The sequence below is a fragment of the Mandrillus leucophaeus genome, unplaced genomic scaffold, assembly GCF_000951045.1.
Source record: "Mandrillus leucophaeus isolate KB7577 unplaced genomic scaffold, Mleu.le_1.0 Scaffold1749, whole genome shotgun sequence".
Lineage (NCBI taxonomy): Eukaryota > Metazoa > Chordata > Mammalia > Primates > Cercopithecidae > Mandrillus > Mandrillus leucophaeus.
Genome location: NW_012101753.1, coordinates 77,121 through 100,246, shown reverse-complemented (window position 1 = coordinate 100,246; position 23,126 = coordinate 77,121). Strand labels below are relative to the sequence as shown.

The window sequence follows — 23,126 nt, the reverse complement described above, 5'->3', positions numbered from 1 at the left end:
ATTGGTGGCATGTTATTCTGTATGAACTAATCTTTTTAATAAAAAAATTTACTGAAGTTTCCTCATAATGTTTTGTATTGTAATATTTTAAATATAGACTTAAATTTAAAATAGTTTTATATAACCTGGTACGTATTAAGATGAAGAGACTTCTACGTTACTTTTTGTCCCAACTGCATCAAAAACTACCTGGGAGTTTTAGAAATATGTAATATATGTGCTCATCTTCTTGGTGACAGAAAAGGAATATATGATCATCTTTTCCACAAATTAGTGATATAACTTGCTCTTTTGTGATTTTGATAAGGAAATTAAAGTGCCTCCCTCCCTGTTTAAGACCAGAAGCATCTGTCTACTATGAGTTACAAGGAACAGATGTTCCTGGGTGACTTGAAGGAAGGAGATCTGGTGATTGTGGTGACTAGATACTTCTAGTTAGTTAGAGTCTTTTTAATCAACTGCTAAGAAGTAATTTTTTGAAGCATTTCTTTTAGAGTTCCTTCTTTATCCTCATACTACATAATAGAGCTGAAAAGTAAGATTGGAATATATATTTTGGCAAGAGAAACTCCCTTATTCTTATAGTGGTTGGTGATTTTTCATCTTACAGATCAAATAGTGATCCATTCATTTAAACCAATAACTTCTTGTAACTTGCCCACTCTCATAAAGCTAGGAGATTGCAGACGTGATACTAGAATGTAGCACTCTCACTTTGCTACAGTTGAGCAAGTAGGTTTTTGTTATAATCTAATGGATTAACTCAATAACATGTTTGTCGTAAACCACCAAAATATATTGCTGTTGATTTATAAAGAATAAAAAAGATAATCCAGTTAATTATTCACATTCTCTAATATTATTAGATGGACCTATGTTCACAGTCAAGCTTCTAGAATCTAATGCATGGTATAGCTGTTTGAGCTTCAGAGAGACATCTGGTGAGCAATGGAAATAATAACAGATATTGAAGGGGAGGGTAGATGAATTTTTAACTGAGACACAATGCCTCAGGGAAAGGCAGAATATATTTATTGAGGATTTCGAAAAGTAACAGGTTTTAAAGTGGCAGAAGTAATTTTGTTCTGATTGCCCTAGTTCATCTAAAAAAGCTAATTTTTGTTAATCCATGACTCCATCAGATTTTTCAAATGCAATTTAATTCTAGTAAATCATTAGAATCACCATTTAAAGCACTTCTTTCTTTTGATTAGTATTCCAGATGGGATTAATAATTTTCTACCCTCACAGCAGAAATAAAAAGGATATTTTATCAGCACGTTGCACCTGTCACATATCACATCTTGCATAATTTATGCCCACTGTCATTGCCAAGTAAAACTTAAGCAAAGTTTTAGATTTTGGAGCTAAATTTTTGAATCATAATTATTTAATAAATGTTTGTAAAAACCAGCTGTTCACTTTTAAAAACCCTAAAAGAAGCCATATGAAGAGACTAATGAAATCAACACAATTACAATGTCCTGCTTATAAATAACAAGTAATGTTATTAATAGAAAAGTGAGCAAAGCTACCGCAGCTGTGCAATTGTGGTGACAACATGTTTGACTGACTGTAGTTGCCCTTTATAAAAGCTTCCCACAAATGAGCTCAGAAGAGGCAAAGCAGAGGGTAGCAGTTAGGCTTCTGGTACATACGTGGCAGCATAGAAAAGGATTATTACATCAAAACAATTTTATTGATGCTGTGAAGACATTTGATATTCAAAATTAGTAATGGTTTAAGTCATCTGGATTTTTTAGTGGAAAATAATATGGATTAAGAACAGGTGTGAAAATAATATAGATTAAGAACAGTTAATGTCTATAAACACTAAGTTTGGGTGTATTTCATTTCCCCTGAAGATGACTATAGGTATTCTTTGATTACATGTTATTCTCTAGCTCCACCCTAGCCATGTCCCCCAACTATCCTAAAAGAGGATGTTTTTTCTTGAGACATCCATTATTTCCCCGAAGGCTATAATTTTGGATGATGTAGTAACTCCTTTTGGATGATAGACTTACTCTTTTTTGTTCGGGTAGAATGAGAGAATTAAAAATCTTAGAAAAGTTAAACTGAGTTAGTGAGAATAGAACACCCAGAAAGAGTTAAATTCTCTAGAAAAAGTCTTCTCTAGAAGCACCTAATTGACAGAATAATTTTATTCTGTATATTTTAATATGAATATTATAGAGGAGATTATAATAAACTTAATCCTCAAAGAATTCGTGAAACATCTATTTAATGTTGCTTATTGGAAAGAGACTCCAATGTGCTAATCTTGGATGAAACAGATCCAGACATACTGAAGGAAATGAAAATAATCTCAGGGTTTAAATCCTCCCTTCTCCCCCCACAGAAGAGGTTGTGCAATTGGCCAACAGTTTTATTTATTTATTTTTTAGCATTATCCATCACATCTCATTCATGCTTTGAAACTCTTGTTTGCTTTGGTTTGCTATTCAAACAAATGTCAGCAGAGTTTATTTGAAAACTGGAACAAATTGCAGCACTTTAGGTCATTAATTGTAATCAGGCATTTTGCAACTGACAGTATATTCAGTGACTACAAATCTTGAAACGGTGTCTGGTGTGTTCCCAGATCTGTTCATGTCTATCTTTGAAGGATTAAATGGGATTTAAAAGAACAGAAAAGAGAGCTATAGTTACGTATTTATGTGTATGTATTATTTTTAATAGTCTCTTTAACAATATTCATTTAAATATCTCTTAAAGAATTGGCATCGTTCTGGAGCTGGCATAAAGCACTGAATCTTGAAATGTTTAGTATCTTTAGTAACTTGATATTTGTAACATGTGGGCACCTTTTTATGGAAAGTACCTTCTGCCTCCTCCTATAATACTCATAAAACCTATGGGTACATCAAACCATCCATGCATATAACTTATATTTGGTCATCTTAACTAACAAACTGTTTGGAACTCCCTGAAGTTCCAAACTCCCTGAAAAGAACTCCATTCTTTTCTCATAGAATTAAGCCCTCAACTTGAAGAAAATTATTCTAAAGGAAGGAAGAATAATTGGATTTTTTTAAATGTCATTTCAGACACATAAATCACTGGAACAGAATAGAGAACTAAGAAATAGACCAGCACAAGTAAAGCTTACTGATTTTTGACAAAGCACAAAAACTATTAAATGAAGGAAGAATAATCTTTTCGAAAAATAATGTTGGAGCAATTAGACAATTTTTTGCAGGCAAAAAATTAGCCTCACCAATTCAAAATAGTTTATAAATTTAAATTTCAAACATAAAGCCATAAAATTCTTAGAAGAAAACATAAGAGAAAATCTTCAGGACCTAGGGCTAGGTGGCAAGTTTTTAGACATAACACCAAAAGCACAATTCGTAAAAGGAAATATTTATAGATTGAACTTTACCAAAATTAAAATGTTTGTGCTGTGAAAGATTCTGTTAAGTGGATGAAAAGGCAAGCTACAGACAGAAAGTATTTGCAAACCAGATATTCAACAAAAGTGTTATATGTAGAACATATAAAGAACTCTCAAAGTTCAACAGTATGAAAATAAATCAACTAGAAAAACGGGCAAAAGGCACAAACAGACATTTCACCAAAGAAGAGATACATATGGCAAATAGCACATGGAAAAATGTTCAATATCATTAGTCATTAGAAAAATGCAAATTAGAGCTTCTCTGAGATATTACTGCATACCTAATAGAGTAATAAAAAAGTCATAATAACAAATGTTGGTGAGGATTTGAAAAAACTGGATCTTTCATACATTGCTGGTGTGAATGTAAAATGGTAGAGCCACTTATGGAAAACAGTTTGACAGTTTCTGATAAAACTAAACATGCATTTACTATATGATCCAGCGATTGGACTCTTGGGCATTTATCCCAGAGAAATGAAAACATGTTCAGACAAAGACCTCTGTGTGAGTGTTCACAGCAGATTTCTTTCTTTCTTTCTTTCTTTTTATTATGCTTTAAGTTCTAGGGTACATGTGCACAACGTGCAGGTTTGTTACATATGTATACATGTGCCATGTTGGTGTGCTGCACCCATTAACTAGTCATTTATGTTAGGTATATCTCCTAATGCTATCCCTCCTCCCTCCCCCCTCCCTATGATAGGTCCCGGTGTGTGATGTTCCTCTTCCTGTGTCCAAGTGATCTCATTGTTCAATTCCCACCTGTGAGTGAGAACATGCGGTGTTTGGTTTTCTGTTCTTATGATAGTTTGCTGAGAATGGTGGTTTCCAGTTGCATGCATGTCCCTACAAAGGACACAAACTCATCGTTTTTTATGGCTGCATAGTATTCCATGGTGTATGTGCCACATTTTCTTAATTCAGTCTGTCACTGATGGACATTTCGGTTGATTCCAAGTCTTTGCTATTGTGAATAGTGCTGCAATAAACATACGTGTGCATGTGTCTTTATAGCAGCATGATTTATAATCCTTTGGGTATTTACCCAGTAATGGGATGGCTGGGTCAAGTGGTATTTCTTATTCTAGATCCTTGAGGAATCGCCACACTGTTTTCCACAATGGTTGAACTAGTTTACAGTCCCACCAACAGTGTAAAAGTGTTCCTATTTCTCCACGTCCTCTCCAGCACCTGTTGTTTCCTGACTTTTTAATGATTGCCATTCTAACTGGTGTGAGATGGTATCTCATTGTGGTTTTGATTTGCATTTCTCTAATGGCGAGTGATGATGTGCATTTTTTCGTGTGTCTGTTGGCTGTATGGCAACACCTGCAAACAACCTGAATGTCCCCCATGGGTGACTGATTAAACAAACTGATACATTCATCTTTGTAATGGAATATTACTCTGTAATAAAAAAGGAACAAACTACCGATACAATAACTTTAATGTATATCAAGGGCATTATGCTTAGTAAAAAAGTATCAGTCTCAAAAGGTTGCAAACTGTATGATTCCATTTAGATAACACCCTCAAAGTGACAAAAGTATAGTGACGAAGAATAGATTAGTGGTTTCCAGGAGACAGAAATAGAGTGAGGATTGAGAATATAAAGGTGCAGCACAAGGGATTTCTTTTGTGGTGATGGAACAGCTTCGTATGTTGATTGTGATAGAGGTTACATCTATCTATACATGGGATAAAAATGCATAGAACAGAGGCCGGGCATGGTGGTTCATGCATATAATCCCAGCACTTTGGGTGGTCAGCTAAGGCAGGAGGATTACTTGAGGCCAGGAGTTCAAGACCAGCCTGGGTAACTTAGTGAGACCCCCATCTCTATAAAAAAATGTTTAAAAATAGCCAGACGTAGTACCTGACTATATAGTCCCAGCTACTTGGGAGGCTGAGGTGGAAGGATCACCTGAGCCCGGGAGGTTGAGGCTGCATGAGCTGTGATTGCGCCACTGCACTCCAGTCTGGATGACAGAGCGAGACTGTATCTCAAAAAAATTTTTTTAATGCATAGAACTACACACACACACACACACACACAGAGCCCACATCTTATCAGTATTCTTTTTTCTTTCCAATTTTTATTTCAGATTCAAGGGGTATATGTGCAGGGTTGTTTCATGGGTAATTTGTGTGTTACTTACAGGTTTGCTGTGCAGATAATTTTGTCAGCTGATAGGTAGTTTTTCAATCCTCCCCCTCCTCCGCCTTACCTGATAGATATTTTTTGTCACCCAATAGGTAGTTTTCGATCCTCCCACTCTCTACCCTCAACTAGGCCTCAGTGTCTGTTGTTCCCTTCTTTGTGTCCATGTGTACGCAATGTTTAGCTCCCACTTGTAAGAACATGCAGTATTTGGTTTTCTGTTCCTGCATTATTTCACTTAGGATAATGGCTTGTAGCTCCATTCATGTTGCTGCAAAGGCCATTATCTCATTTTTTATAGCTATGTATTATTGCGTGGTGTATATGTACCACATTTCCTTTATACACTTCACCATTGGTAGCCACATAGGTTGATTCTATGTCTTTGCTATTGTGAATAATGCTGCAATGAACATACACGTGCATGTGTCTCTATGGTAGAACGATTTATATTCCATTGATTATATACTGAGTAATAGGATTGCTGGGACGAATGATAGTTCTGTTTTAAGTTATTTGAGAAATGTCTAGACCGCTTTCCACAGTGGCTGAACTAATTTACATTCTCACCAGCAATGTATAAGCATTCCCCTTTCTCTGCAATCTTGCCAGCTTCTGTTATTTTTTGACTTTTTAGTAATAGGCATTCTGACTGATGTTTGATGGTATCTCATTGTCGTTTTGGTTTATATTTCCTTAATGATTAGTGATACTGAGCATTTTTTCATATGCTTGTTGGCAACTTGTATTAGTATGTCTTATTTTGAGAAATGTCTGTTAACGTCTTTTGCCCACTTTTGAAATAGGGTTGTTTTTTGCTTGTTGATTTATTTGCGTTCCTTAAAGATTCTGGATATTAGACCTTAGTCAGCATAGTTTGCAAACATTTTCTCCTACCCTGTAGGTTGTTTACTCTGTTGATAGTTTCTTTTGCTGTGCAAAAGCTCTTTAGGTCAATTAAATTCCTAAATTTTTGTCAATTTTTGTTTTTGTTGCAATTGCTTTTGGCATCTTCATCACAAAGTCTTTTCCTTGGCTGATGTCCAGAATGGTATTTCCTGGATTTTCTTCTAGAGTTTTTATAGTTTTTGATCTTACATTTAAGTCTTTAATTCATCTTGAGTTGATTTTTGTATATGGTGAAAGGTAGGGGTCCAATTTCAATCTTCTGCATATGGCTAGCCAGTTATCCCAGCAGCATTTATTGAATAGGAAGTCCTTTCCTCATTGCTTATTTTTATTGGCTTTTTTGAAGATCAGATGATTATACATGTACAGCTCTATTTCTGGGTTCTTTAACCTGTTCCATTGGTCTATGTGTCTGTTTTTATAATGTTACCATGCTGTTTTGGTTACTGTAGCCTTGTAGTATAGTCTGAAGTCAGGTAGTGTGATGCCTCCAGCTTCATTCTTTTTGTTCAGGATCACTTTGGCTCTTTGGGATCTTTTTGGGTTCCATATGAATTTTAGATTTTTTTTTCTAATTTTGTAAAAATGCATAAATTTTTTCTAATTTTGTAAAAATGTTATTGGTGGGTTGATGGGAATAGCATTGAATGTGTAAATTGCTTTGGGCAGTATAGCCATTTTAATTTTGATTTTTTTCCTATCTACGAGCATGTAATGTTTTTCCATTTGTTTGCGTCATCTCTGATTTATTTCAGCACTGTCTTGTAATTCTTGTTGCAGAGATCTTTCATCTCCCTGTTTAGTTGTATTCCTAGGTATTTTATGATTTTCATGACTATTGTGAATGCGATTGCATTCTTGATTTAACTCTCAGCTTGAATGTTGTTGGTGTATATAAATGTATACCATTTGCATATTGATTTTGTGTCCTAAAACTTTGATGAATTTGTTTAGCAGATGTAGGAGCCTCAGGCAGCGATTATGGCTTTCCTAGGTATAGTATCATATCATTTGCGAAGAGAGATGGTTTGACTTCCTCTTTCTCTATCTGGATGCCTTTTATTTTTTATTCTTTTCTGTTTCTCTGGTTAGGACTTCCAGGACTTATGTTGAATAAGAGTGGTGTGAGTGGGCATCCTTGTCTTGTATCAGTTTTCAAGGAGAATGTTCCCAGCTTTTGCCCATTCAGTATGATGTTGGCTGTAGGTTTGTTGTAGATAATGCTTACTATTTTGAGGTGTATACCTTCAATGCCTAGTTTTTTGAGGGTTTCAAACATGAAGGATGTTTAATTTTATCAAAAGTCTTTTCTGCATCTACTGAGATCATTATGTGGTTTTTGTTTTTAGTTTTGTTTATGTAATAAATAACATTTATTGATTTGCATATGTTGAACCAAACTTGCATCCCAGGAATAGAGCCTATTTGATCATGGTGGATTAGCTTTTTCATGTGCTGCTGGATTTGGTTTGCTAGTATTTTATGGAGGATTTTTGCATCTATGTTCATCAGGGATGTTGGTCTGAAGATTTTTTTGTTGTGTATCTGCCTGGTTTTAGTATGAGAATGATGCTGGCCTCATAGAATTAACTGGAAAGGAATCCCTCTTCCTTGTTTTTTGGAAGAGTTTCAGTATCAGTTCTTCTTTATACATCTTGTAGAATTTGACTGTCACTCCATCTGATCCAAGGCTTTTTTTCTGGTTGTTTGCTTTTTTATTATGATTCAATTTTGGAACTCATTATTGGTGTGTTCATGGTTTCAATGTATTTCTGGTTAGGCCAGGTGCAATGGCTCACACCTCTGATTTCCAGCACTTTGGGAGGTTGAGGTGGGTGGATCACTTGAGCCCAGACATTTGAGACCAGCTTGGCCAAAATGGCGAAACCCTGTCTCTACTAAAAATACGAAAAAATTAGCCAGACACAGTGGTGTGTGCCTTTAGTCCCAGCTACTTGTGATGTGAGGCAGGAGAATCACTTGAACGCAGGAGCAGAGGTTGCAGTGAGTCGAGATCGTGCCACTGCACTCCAGTCTGGGTGACAGAGAGAGACTCTGTCTCAAAAAAATAAATAAAATAAATAAACAAACAAATAAATAAATAATAAAAATAATTTATTTCTGGTTTAATCTTGGGCAGTTGTATATTCCTAGGAATTTATCCATTTCTTCTAGCTTTTCTAGTTTGTGAGCACAGAGGTGTTCATAATAGTCTCTGCGGGTTTTTGTATTTCTGTCGGGTTAGTAGTAATGTTTCCTTCGTTTTCTGATTGTGTTTATTTTTATCTTCTTCCTTTTTTAAAATTAATCTAGCTAGCAGTATATCAATGTTATTTATTCTTTCAAAGAGCCAGCTCTTGGTTTTGTTGATCTTTTGTGTGATTTTTTTTCATCTCCATTTTATTCTGTTCAGCTCTATTTTGGTTATTTCTTTTCTTCTGTTATATTTGGGATTGGTTGACTTTTGCCTTTCAAATTCCTTCAAGTGTAATGTTAAGTTGTTAACTTAAGATGTAAGTTATTGTTTTTCTTTTTATGTCAGCGTTTAGCAGTATAAACTTTCCTCTCAACACTACTTTTGCTGTGTCCCAGAGATTCTAGTATGTCTTATCTTTGTTTTCTTTTTTTTATTTTTCTTTTTTATTTTTTTTATTTTTTATTATTATACTTTAAGTTCTAGGGTACATGTGCATAATGTGCAGGTTTGTTACATAAGTATACTTGTGCCATGTTGCTGTGCTTCACCCATCAACTCGTCAGCACCCATCAACTCGTCATTTACATCAGGTATAACTCCCAATGCAATCCCTCCCCCCTCCCCCCTCCCCATGATAGGCCCTGGTGTGTGATGTTCCCCTTCCCGAGTCCAAGTGATCTCATTGTTCAGTTCCCACCTATGAGTGAGAACATGCGGTGTTTGGTTTTCTGTTCTTGTGATAGTTTGCTAAGAACGATGGTTTCCAGCTGCATCCATGTCCCTACAAAGGACACAAACTCATCGTTTTTTATGGCTGCATAGTATTCCATGGTGTATATGTGCCACATTTTCTTAATCCAGTCTGTCACTGATGGACATTTCGGTTGATTCCAAGTCTTTGCTATTGTGAATAGTGCCACAATAAACATACGTGTGCATGTGTCTTTATAGCAGCATGATTTATAATCCTTTGGGTATATACCCAGTAATGGGATGGCTGGGTCATATGGTACATCTAGTTCTAGATCCTTGAGGAATCGCCATACTGTTTTCCATAATGGTTGAACTAGTTTACAATCCCACCAACAGTGTAAAAGTGTTCCTATTTCTCCACATCCTCTCCAGCACCTGTTGTTTCCTGACTTTTTAATTTATCTTTGTTTTCATTAGTTTCAAATAATTGCTTGGTTTCTACCTTTACTTCATTGTTTACTGAAATCATTAAGGAGCACGTTGTTTAGTTGCCATGCAATTGTATGGTTTTGAGATATCTTCTTTGTATTGATTTATATTTTTATTGTGTTGTGTTCTGAGATTATGTTTGGTATGATTTTGGGTTTTTTAAATTTGTTGAGAATTGCTTTATGGTTAAGTATGTGGTCAATTTTAGAATATGTGCCATGTACAGATGAAAAGAATATATATTCTGTTTTTGTTGGGTGGAGTGTTCTGTAGATGTCCGTTAGGTTCATCTGGTCAAGTGTTAAGTTTAGGTCCCAAATATCTCTTGTTAGTATTCTGCCTCAGTGATCTGTCCCATATCATCAGTGGGGTGTTGGAAGTCTACCACTCCTTGTGTCATTATCTAAGTTTCTTCATAAGTCTCTAAGAACTTGTTTTATGAATCTAGGTATTCCAGTATTGGGTGCATATATATTTAGGATAGTTAAGTCTCTTGTTTGAACACTTTATTTTTATGTAATCCTATTCTTTTTACTTTTTGATTGTTTTTGGTTTAAAGTCATTTTTTTCCGAAATAAAAACAGGAACCCCTTTCCAGCATTCTTAAAATTTAAAATTTTACTTTCAAAGGAGTCAAGATGAAATGATTTAGATGCTTTGTCACTTATTTAGTCATCTTCACTGTTATCCAGAAGTAAATTTTAATGATAAATTTTATTATAAGAAAGGGTTTTATCATGCTATATAGACCAAGAGGCCCAGGAGTATTTTAAAAGTGAATTTGTTATTCATATTATTACAGCTTACAAACAATATTATTGTATGGGTAAGTTTCTAGAGTTACACTTAAGTAGTTGGGAAACAATATGATTTTTTAGTAATGTACAAAGGCTTTTCAGGATTTTGTACTTGAGTGTAATTTTTGGAGATTACATTTAATTTAATTTATTTATTTGTTCTTTTGAGGCAGGATCTCACTCTGTCACCCAGGCTAGAGTGCAGTGGCATTGTCATGGCTCACTGCAGCCTCAATCTCCTGAGCTCAAGCAGTCCTGCCATCTCAGCCTCCTGAACAGCTGGGACCACAGGCATGCACCACCACACCTAGTTAACATTTTTAATTTCTTGTAGAGACATCATCTCACTGTTAACCATCGTCTCACTGTTACAATATTTTAGAATCAATTTTATAAACAGGGATGACAGAAAGTACCATAGCTCTAGAAACCTTAATTGAGGACATTTTCCATAGAGGAAAACCTACATTTCCTTAAATAGTATTACACCCTTTTAAACCTCTAGGTTTCCTATACCACCAAATAGACTAGAAAGTAAATTTCCAACTTCACAAAGTTCTTCAGTCAAAATAACACCAGCAAACGTGCTATTATATAGTCTCCCTTCCTTTTGCTCTTTTTATCTGAAATCCACAGCATATGTCAGTAGATTATAATTTAATTAGGAGATTTAATAAAAGTTGTATCCACTCCCCTGATGCCACTTCCTTATGAAAAGTTTCATTTTAGCCCTTCCACAGAATAGTATGTTTGAGTCTTATTCACAAAGGAAAACCATCTATTTTTATCTAGCATAGTAGATAATAAAGAAAACAAATTGGAATAATATGAAAGAAAAAGTGAAAAAAAAAGAATATTTTGCAACTTAAGATTGGCTCCAGACATGGATGAAAATTCAATGTTAAATCAGTTGTTTCTGCTATAAGCATTAGCATAAGATCTTTGAGCTGAAAAGCGCTATAAGTTCAATTCAAATTACTGTATTATGGTGGGAAATGGGCACAGACTCTGGAGAAAAACAAAATTAAAAAAAAAAAAAAACTTAAGAGTTGGATCCTGGTTTGACAAGGTCACTGGCTAGGTGATCTCTGGAAAATTATTTAATGTGTTTAATTTGTCTCATCACTTTACCTGTGAGAAAAGTGACCCAGAGAAGTTAAAAGACTTTCCTTTTATTACAACGTGGTTTTGCTGTAGAGTGTAGAAAAAAATATACATTTCTTTTTATTCTCAACTATTTGAAGACACTTTATATAATACTATAGCATTAAAATGTCTGCCAAGAGGTTGCTCCTTTGTGATATTGAAATAATAGTGTGACTATGGCCTTATTCTCTCATCTGACAAGAAATAATAATTTATTATATTTATTAAAATCACATTTGCTTTCACCATTAATTCTGATTAGGATTTTTATGCTGATATGAATAACTAAAATGATGATCTAAGTCAGTTGGGATAGGCTAAATTATGCTATAAAAATATCCTGCAATCTCAGTGGCTTAAACCCATTTGTTTATGGCTCACAATTCATGTCCATCATGGATCATTGGGATTTTGCTCGTCTGTTCACTGTATTAAACAGTAACTTAGAAACCTCAGCTGATAGATCAGCCTTCATCTTGAACTTTTGCTTGTTGTATGTCAAGGAAAGGGTGAGCTCCAGAGGATATCCTCTTGACAATTAAATACTCCAGTCTGGAAGTGACACACACATAATTTCTGTTCCCATCCCATTTCCAGAATTAATCACAGACATGGACTCACCCAATTAAAAGGAAGCCAGGTAGTGATATTTTACTCTTTCCTAGGAAGAGAGGGAGAACAGTTATGACATGATATTACCATCACATGATTTATGAGGTATTATGGCCCTGTTTAGGACTGAAAAACTTTAAGAATAACTAATATGAAAACTTTTTGTGTGGACAAAAATGTTCTATAAAATGCCCAGCCTTGAAGAGATACTGTTGGTGATTTGTGGCTTAAATGTACGCTTTTTCAATGTGGCATTGCTATTCTTACCTGACTGTAAGTTTTGGCAGGTATAAGTATTCTTTTCTATTGGTTTCCTCTTCACCGTCTGACATTTTTTTTTTCTTTTTGCTTCGTAAACACTAGAGACAGATCCATAGCTTTGCTGATCTCTCTTACTACTCTGGACATTAATCATTCTGAGTGGCTCTTTTGATTAGTTACTTTTGGCTAATCCACTTGATTCCCTAACTAGTTACTCCCACATATTTGTTCTGTGTTGAAGTTGTATCATTTTGTTACACAAAATAATAATATAATATCGTATAGAGGATTTGAATCGTATTGCTTGGAGAGAGAAATTGTGGTCAAAAATGACTAAGGAGAAAAGAAATGAGGGAAATGGTGAAGATGGAGGTAGGCAAGAATATTTAGGCTAAGGTTCATTAGAAATGGTGAAATTAAATTGGTCATCTATTAGGATTAGAGACCAAGTTCCTAAACAGATAAGAATAAAGTGGCTTGTGCCAGAGCGATAAAATCATTGCTTTCTCTTTATCTGTTCCATTTATCTTGCTTGCAGACAATCTAGGTATTACTATTCATTTCGGTCCAAGAAGACAATGGTCTCCTGTTTGACATCATGACATCAAGGTTCTTCTCTGATTATCCATCCTGGCAGAAACACCCAGGGATGGGGTCTGAGCTTAATTCTCACATATTCAGTCCCTAGGAAGTGACTGCTATCACTAGCTTTCATCCAAGCAAGCCTAACAGAGACTTTTCCTATACAACAGGCCCCAAATTATGCTAGCCTCCCTCAAGATCTTATAAGAAAATTACCAAGAGACTAAAATTTTCAGATTTAAGACCTCCCACCAATGAAAAATAAGTATTCTTTCATTTTCTTTTTCAATTACCATTAACTTTCCATGAAGGATACACTCTTTATTAGTGCTACATAAGATTTTCTGTGACCACTGGTTAAACACTTATATTTAAATGTTTCTTCAGAGTTAGACAAGTTAACAAAATAACATGAGTTTTCCTTTATTTTCAATTATTTTTTAATTACAGAAAGAATGTGAGCTAAATGGAATTAAAATGAAATAAGCCAAATGGCTTAGACTAGCTTTTATATTCTTCCAAAACTTATGAACCAAGACACAATATGACTGCTTTTCTATTTCAACCTTTTATTTTTGGGATAAAGGATCATTCACCTACAATATAATATAAACTGTGCTGATAATATTTATTTATATAGGTGGTTGAAGTTTGAAGAAGATGTGGAAGATGGAGGAGAAAGGTGGAGCAAGCCTTATGTAGCTACTCTTTCATTGCACAGCTTGTTTGAGTTGAGAAGTTGTATTCTGAATGGAACTGTGTTGCTGGACATGCATGCCAACACTTTAGAAGAAATTGCAGGTATATCTTTTCTCCCTTAGTCTATTTTATAGGTACAGCTACTTTTTTGTTATTCTCTTTTCCTTGTAATTCAATATATGCATGAACTTTGGAAAACTATCCTCATAATCACTGTATGAGGCCTTAAAAGTCATTTTCTTTTACCCTGTTATTCGAGATAAAAGAAGTTGAATCTCAGAGAAATATGCTCTAGGTTGGCAGTGCCAAGTCTAGGACAAGAACCTAGATATCTTGATTCCCATTCACCATTCATTTTCATTATTAGACTCTCACCATTAGAAATTTAAAGGAAAAACCCTTAAAGCTACTTATTTTCAATATCCAAACACATGAAATCACCAAATGAAAAAATTTCAATAAACAGAAAAATGTTGGTTTAGAATGGACACAGAAGAGTATGGCCATTTATTTTAAACTTAATTAAAACCCTTGAATTCCAGAGGAAGCCAAGTGTTATAGTTAGGATTTGTTTTGTAATTCAATACTGCAGCCTGATAAATGATTAGTATTAGAATTCAATGATGTCTTATAATATAGACAGCTATATTTAGGAAATGTTACTATTACAGAAATTGAGTCAAAGAACTCCTGTATCTTTTGACCAGAAGACAAACATATTTTAGTAAAGACAAAATAATACAAAAACACAGAAATAAGTTTTGAAAGTATATAAATGAAATAATTGATGGAGGTTTTAAAAATACAAACAAAGAAAAGAGACAGTTTAAAAATTATTAGTTTGGGAAAAAATAAAATTTGTTCCATATGATATGTATTTGTGAAGTGGAAAAACTTAGTATCTTAATTATATTGTAGAAATGAAAAATAAATTATATGTGTGTTAATCATATATAAAAGAGAATTATATATTAGAAAAATAACATATCTACTTTAATCTGCAGAACAGCCCCATGAAGTAGATGTCATTCTCATTTTCCAATCAGAAAATAGAAACTCTAAAATTGTCATGACCTAGATTTCACCCAGGGGCCCCTGACTTTAAGCCCAGTGTCTTTTCTGTTACACTACAACTGCTGTCTGAAGAAAAAGAGATGTCTTGAAGTGAATGTCACCCAAATTTTGATGGCACATTTATCACCTTAAAAATTATTGATTTAGTCATTGGTGCTGATAGGCATTGCAGTATATGTGAAAAGAACAGTAAGTACTAAAAGATACTTTGGCTTGATTTATTAAACAAAAATTCCAAAAAATCTGAAACACATACACGGGTGCGCGCGCGTGCACACACACACACACACACACACACACACACACTCTGCCCCAAACAGGAAAGATAAGCAGTCCTCTTCTGTTTCATGTGACACCTGTAAAGAGATTATTCTTTAAATTACATAACTAGAGCCTAAAATACTTTATAAAGTTAAACATATATGTATAATTTTCAGAAGTATCCAGGCTACTGTAGCTGCAATAAATCAAGAAAAAATGGAGAAAATGATTAACTCAGAAATAAACAAACTCTCTAAGAATGCTGAAATAGGTAGCTATCCAGCTCAGTTTCTTAGCTTTACATTATATGGTCTTGCTAATACCCATTAAACATTTTTATATTTTAATTAGGAATGAAACAGCCGGGCTTTTCACAGTACTTCGAAGTATGGGAAGCTCTTAAGTTTGTAATTATCTTTTTCATACTCAAACCTGGTTCTTAGTGTTATTATTGTTTTCCTTATTTAATAAAGAAAGAAACTAAGATTTAAAAGGTTAGAGGCCTTGTGCTAAGGGATTTATTTTCACTGCTTGAATTGATGATGACGCTACCTTTGAAAATAGATTAATCCAAATACATTTTGAAATGGGAAGTGAAACTGTCACATTCTACCACCTGGCAAAATTAGCCTCAGAACACACCCTTTACACTTTTACCAGTCTTTACATTTCTTAAGTTATGTAATTTCTAATGCTTTCCTCAGAAAGTTATTTTTATGAAGAAATTTTCTCCCAGTAATTTGACTAAAACACTGTTCATTTTATCACCTTAGTTCACTTTCATTGTCTAAAATTATGCAACTTTTTCCTAACTCTGTCCCTTTCCCAAGCTCAATTCTGTAGAATATGTGAAGGTTAACTGGGTTAAATCTAGCCTTTTCAAGCAAATTACATTCTCTAAGTCTATCCTTACAGTGAAAGTAGTTCAGTTGACGTCTTGATACCCTAAATAGCTTTTTAGTATTCTTTCTGCTCTTCTAATTAGTGTGTATCTTTCTGACTTTGAAGTAGCCCAACCTGAATGTCCCATTTTTCAGTGCAGAGCAGCCTGTAAAATGACATTTAGAATATGTCAGTGGTTTAATGCTAACATCACAAAGAAAAATATGATTACAAATATCTCTGTTGATCGTTATTACCTTAGATTCCTTTACAATCATTACTGAGAAGAGATTTCCTCTCATTGATAACCATAATTTGACTAAATTTAAAAGTTACTTATGTATCCCCTCAATATAATCTCATTAAAATATTTTCTCCCCATAGTTTGTAATTATATTCTTATTTTTTACTTACTCCTATTTTCATTTTATAAAAATTGAGCTGCGTTACTAAGTTTGTAATAAATAAGCATGCTTTCCGTTTTTAAGACTTCTAACTTTGCAAAGTATTTTCACATAATTATGTTTTATTATCAAAGCAACTTATAAAGTAGGAAAGAAACTATTTCACCGTAAACAGATAAATAGAAAGTTCTTTATCAAAGATGACCTTTGCAGAAATGGAAATAATTTTTTAATTAACCTATAATCATAATTTTTGGGGTATGGGGGTCTCACTATGTTGCCCAGGCTGGTCTTGAATTCCTGGGTTCAATCAGTCCACCTGCTTCAGCTTCCCAAAGTGCTAGGATTACAGACATGAGTCACTGTGCCCAACCATAATTTCTGTTTTATTCTGTTTCATGATCATTTGTGGCCACAGTGATTAACAGTCAGCTCTGAAACTTTTCCCTCAACTCTTATTTATCATGATTTTTCTCTGTTAGCCATAATTCACATACATTAGTCACTCATTTCAGCTTTACAAAAGCTAAGTGTCACAGTTTACCTTTAAGATTTCTAATCCCTAGTACTTTGTGAATGCACAGGCTTTGCAGTATTGATGTTTTTCAGACATTTCCTACTAGATGAATATGACCCAGATATTGTTTTGTAATGATCAAGGATTTTTATATCAATGTTCTGATATGTTTTTAACAGACTCAGATAATTCCTTAAGATATTTTCGTAGACTTAGTAGCAGAAAATCCCATTTGTATCTGGCAAGTCTGTCAAAAATTTCTGGTATAATTAAAGTAGGATTTTCTTTTGGCTAAAGTTAATTTAAAATGTATCTATTTCCCAATGTTTCAGGAAACTCAATAAATTTAAACTTTATCCTTCAAAATATTACTTAACCTTTTCAAATCCAAAATTCTCCGGATATATCTTCTTACCACAATTTACTCTGATATGGAGATTAATTATATTGAATATGCTTCTCAATTATATTCATATAAATTACAGGGAATTTTATGGTCTATGTTAATCTCTTTGAAATTAAGCATTATAAAGATTAATGATGGAAATATCCTCTCTTCAGTGTGTGTATACGTTAACCTAATTCTGTCAATGAGAGTTAGGAAGAAATTAAAACCAAACCAAAGTTAGTACCATGGACAGATTATCAATCATAGCTCCCAACTTATTTAAACAACCTTTGTTGTTTAAAATCTTTCATTGAAGGAAGAATCTGCAGTTTGCTCCACTGAATGTAATTTGTAGATATGGGAGTATAGGAATAACCATATATTTTTTAACATGCCTATACTGTGACAATCCTTGGTCTGAAAAGTAAATATTCTATTACAGTTTACACCTTTAGCACACACATCCCTGTTAGTGCTGGCAACCAAACCACAGAATTTAGGAATTTCATATCATATTCCCCCCCACCTCCCCCAATATATTTTACAGTTAAGACAATGGGTTTTCAAAGCATTGATATGATGATCTTCAAAAAGACAGAGATTTATATAGAATCTGCAATATGTCATAGCCTCTAGGGGCTTTCATTCAAGATACGTTATGATAAAATAGTTACCTGATAGGATGAAAAACAATTTTTCATTTTTCTGAGGCCGTTTTCCACAAGTGCTACTAGTTTTTCTTTTTTTCTTTTTCTTTTTTGAGACGAAGTCTCGCTCTGCCGTCGGGCTGGAGTGCAGTGGCGCGATCTCAGGTCACTGCAACCTCCGCCTCCCGGGCTCAAGCGATTCTCCTGCCTCAGTCTCCCAAGTACCGGGGACTACAGGCGCGCGCCACCATGCCCAGCTAATTTTTTGTATTTTTAGTAGAGACGGGAACTCACCATGTTGGGCAGGATGGTCTCAAAGTGCTACTATTTTTCTAGAACCTGCTTAGTGTTAGCAGAGTGTAAGAGTGTGACCTATTTGTCCTTTTTTTTTTTCTTGCTTTTTCGCTTTTCATCCAGATCCTGGGGCAGAATAGACTGTATTATGTAGGCATCATAGCTTGCTGAGATTGCAGGACTTCACTCTGGACCAAAAGTCATTATGGTCCATTATTCTTTCACACTTTTCAAGTTAATACTGATATATATGTAGTGGGGAAAAGAACAATGTGAGTGATTACTAATTCAGATTCCTTTTGGTACCTAAATGTCACCCTAATATGTTATATTCTTAAGCAAAATGAGTAATTTTTTTCCAGACAAGTAAGATATAATTTGATACAGTTATACTTTGGAGAAGTTTGCTGTGTATTTCTCTGTAACTAATGAACAGATGAGTGTGTTTTTTAATATTTACTTTTCCTTACGTAACTGTTTCAAATAAAAATCTTATCTTTGAAAAACTGTGAAGATAGTGACCTATGGGTTTTATAGTGTTTGAGCCTGGAAACATTGTGCTTTAATAGAAATTAGAAATCATAAACATATGCAGGGTTTATTATGTGATTACTTTTGATTCTGACTAGAATATTGAACTGGGAATTCATATCATGGCTTATATTTGGAACTGCCTTACAATAATATCATATTGGTATTCTAATAACCTACTTTACAACTTCCATTATGAAGCATATGCATATTTTGTATACATTTTTCCATCTTGGCAAGGTTTCAGTGTAATGTCATATATGTTGACAATTTATTATTTCCTTTATTTCAGATTAACCCAGGGGTATTATAACTACTGATCTCCAAAGAACTGAAAAATAGATTTAAATATTATTCTATAGTATAATACATTTTCAGAATTGGAAGGGACCTTTGAGGTAATTATAGTGACTGACTTTCAAACATTCCAGGTATATATTATGGGTGACTTCCAAATATTCATTCTACCTCTTTCCATTGTACACACAAAAATGATACAGCACACATATATCCCATGTGCCAAATATGGCCGACTGCCTGATTTCATAGGGCATTTGAGCTAAGAATTGGGATTATATTTAAAATGGTTGAAAAATGATAAAAAAGAAGTTAATATGTTGTGATGTGAATGTTATATGAAATTCGAGTTTCAGCATCCATAAAGAAGTTGCACTGGAGCATAACCAGGTTTATTTATGTACATGTTGCCTGTGGCTGCTTTCCTGCTACAAAGGCAAAATTCAGTATTTGTGACAGAGATCAGATGGCCTACAATGCCTGAAATATTTATTATCTGGCTCAGGACAAAAAGAGCTTGTCTATCTCTGGTTTAGAGAATTAACTCTAGATTGAAGTGCAGTTCTTGATTAGCCTGTCAGTAATATGAATACCATCTCCTTTGCCAGTGATTGGGTTCAAGATGGGCAGGGCTATGTCAGTAAGACTTAGGATAATTTTTCCTGGCCAGGTGAAAAATAACTCATCTAAGAGAAAGTCACAAAAAATATATTTCTCACTGCATATGAACAAAAATATATATTTCCTTGTTGTGGCTGGAAGCCATCTTATGACCATAAGGAAAATCAGCCTGAGGCTAAAGCTTACCCTAGAGGAGGGGGAAGTTAACAAAATCACAGAGAAGCAGAATTAGAGCCAACCTAACTTTGATCTTTCTATTATGTGAGCCAATAAAATTGTTTTAGGTAGTTTAATTTAGGTTTTCTGCTATTGATAAGCCCAGCTTTGTCTCTAATTGATAAACTGTTATAAAATATGAATATATTGAAACCACCACAAATTTCAAACCAGGAACCCATAATCTACGTAATGAAAATTGCAAAGAAAATCCTGTTCTGGGAAATATTTACTGATAGCCTCAATATTCCAATCAGTGCATCAGGTGCCTTATGCCAGTCTTGGCACCAACATGTGATATAGATATTATTATCTCCATTTTATAAATAAGGACACTGATGTTATTCAACTTTGCAAAGTCATCTAGCTAGAATGTCATAAAGTGGCCCAAATCTGTCCCCTAGTTCATTTCGGCTTCACACTGAAGGGAAATACTGTTGGTAAGGCAGCATTCTGCTAATTTTGAAACCTTTATTGTACTCAAAAAGGCAGTGGAAGGCAGCTCATTGCGATCTGCTTTACATAAGATGTTAAATGCCTTAAAAACAATTAGAGTTAATATTTGATAATCAGAAAGTAAACTGATTACACATTCACTGATGTGATCTTTATATCACTAAGAAACTTAAAATACCTTTGCTTATCTACTTTATTGACATTTTTGATACTCTATATGGTAAATAATCTGCTTAATTATAGACTTCTGAAATCTCACCTTCCAGTCTTTGTTTTGCAGGTATAAAATATCTTTTTAATCTAACATTCTCAAGGGAGTGTGTTTCCAGGAAAGTTTGAGAAAGGGCTGATTTTCTATCCATATGAAACAGAATTGTTTACTCTCCAAATTCAGTAACTATATCACTTCATAGGCCTCTTTGCATCGGATTTTCACAGATAGACTTCTGTTCACTTAACGAGGAAACAAGGAAATTAGTCTGTACTAGAAAATGGGAAAAATATTAAAATATAAGTATAAAACCAATTTCCAAATTCAAACACATTATGAATTGTGAATTCAAACACATTATGAATTTTCATATCATCTCTACAGCTATTCCACCCATCAGTGTGAATAATGAAGAAATAACTTTCTTCTCAATGCAACTATTCCCCTTTGAAAAATAATACTTCATAAGAATTATATATTTAAAATAGAATGATTTATAATGAAAATTTGCCCCAAATCTTTCTTGTGCAACATTTCTACAATGGAACATAAATTTCCATTTATAACACCATGCTTAGGAATTTTTTTAAAGAAGTTATTTGTATTTCAAGATGACTAATATTGTTTAGGGCTTGCATATTTGAACTCAGTGATTCATGGCTGGCACATGTTCTAGAGGAAAGCTGTATTCATCTTCTTCCGGCCTCTTCTCTTCAGATATGGTTCTTGACCAACAAGTGAGCTCAGGTCAGCTGAATGAAGATGTACGCCACAGGGTCCATGAGGCATTGATGAAACAACATCATCATCAGAATCAGAAAAAACTCACCAACAGGATTCCCATTGTTCGTTCCTTTGCTGATATTGGCAAGAAACAGTCAGAACCAAATTCCATGGACAAAAATGGTAAATGTTTGTTTGTTGTGCTCTTTATGTCTACTATAGGTCTCTGACATATCAAAGTGCTTCTAAATCTTTTAAAATTTGTTTTATTTGAAAATGATTTTTTGAAATTCAGATTATTGTAGAATTCTTTTTACATGAGGATATAGTCTTATTATCAAGCATCAAATTGTAAAACTTTTAGAAAAGAACTTAAGTTTCCTGAAAGGCTCAGGAAAAAATACAAAAAAAAACTAATATTTAATAAAAAAAAAAACTTTTAGATTTGCTGCAGAAAACATAAACAGAGCATCTGTGGCATAACAAATAAGGTCCTAGTCTCTGTCCTGTAGCTTAAAAATGTAATGCGGGGCTTTGACTTATGCCATAGATGGTGTTTTCATTTAAAGGAATCATGATCATCATCTAGTGTTTGTGGAAAAAAGATACTGGTTTCATGTTGCTCATAGTTAACAAATTCCCATTAGACAAAATGATTGAAAAGACCAGCCAGTGCATTGCTTGTGACTTTACCTACATTATGGCTGATTCCGGTTCAAGGGCTCATTGCTGTTTGTAATGTGGCATCTTCAACATCCATGGAGCCACCCCACTGACCATTTTCATACACCAATATAGATGACCACCATTGTTTCCTAGCAATCTTGACTTTCTATGATTTATGCTTCGGACTCTTTTATCTTTCCTGTATTTTTTGTTCTCTCCTTGCATTTATTTAACCCCTGATCATTTGCACTAAGGAAGTTGCTTAGGAATCTCCTATTGTCATCCATCCTTTCTATTAGTCTCATGAAAGAAAATGAAGTTACCATGAAGATGGTATGAATTTGTTAAACTTCTATCAGCTTTAAAGTTTCCAGTTCTAAAAGATAAAAATTAATGAAAAGTATTTTCAAATGCTTTACTGGAAAGACTGATTTCCACAAATGGATGAAAACACATGTAGTGACAGCATGAAATATCATGTAATCTCACCCTATTTTCAAAAGCTTCAGAGATGCCTTAAATAAAATGTATGAAAATTAGTTTTCTCCAGATTTGCTTCATATTAATCAGTTTCCATACTACTGAATCAAATATACATTAAAAATGTAGAATAAATGCTTTATTAAATAGATAAAGATGATTAGATGTAATTTTGTCTCAGAGCATAGAACCAGTTCTTAATGACAAAATCATTTTTGAAATACTCATTTGATTTTTGGGACTTTTCAGTGACTGAATATAAGTCATTTTTGTTACACAAAAGAGTCTATAGTTGTGCACACATTAAGTTCAATAAAATTATTATGAATACTTTATAGTAAATACCAACTTGTGTTTGTAGAGTCCACTGAACATTCTGAGGAGGTATAACTTGCTTTGAATCAAATCATATATTTAAAACATATTTTATTCTAAATCACAATTTGCTTTAAAATAAGTGATATATAAGATAACAAAACTTGAGGCTT

General features: G+C 34.0%; 1 protein-coding gene across 1 annotated transcript in view; it reads left to right on the top strand.

Moving 5' to 3' along the window:
• The window catches only part of LOC105537568 (sodium-driven chloride bicarbonate exchanger), a 295,346-nt gene that overhangs the window by 229,815 nt on the left and 42,405 nt on the right, over positions 1–23,126 (top strand). The window contains exons 5-6 of the mRNA XM_011977214.1: positions 13,912–14,072; positions 21,487–21,675. Coding sequence (XP_011832604.1) covers positions 13,912–14,072; positions 21,487–21,675 — 350 coding nt within the window. The remainder of the gene's footprint in view (positions 1–13,911; positions 14,073–21,486; positions 21,676–23,126) is intronic.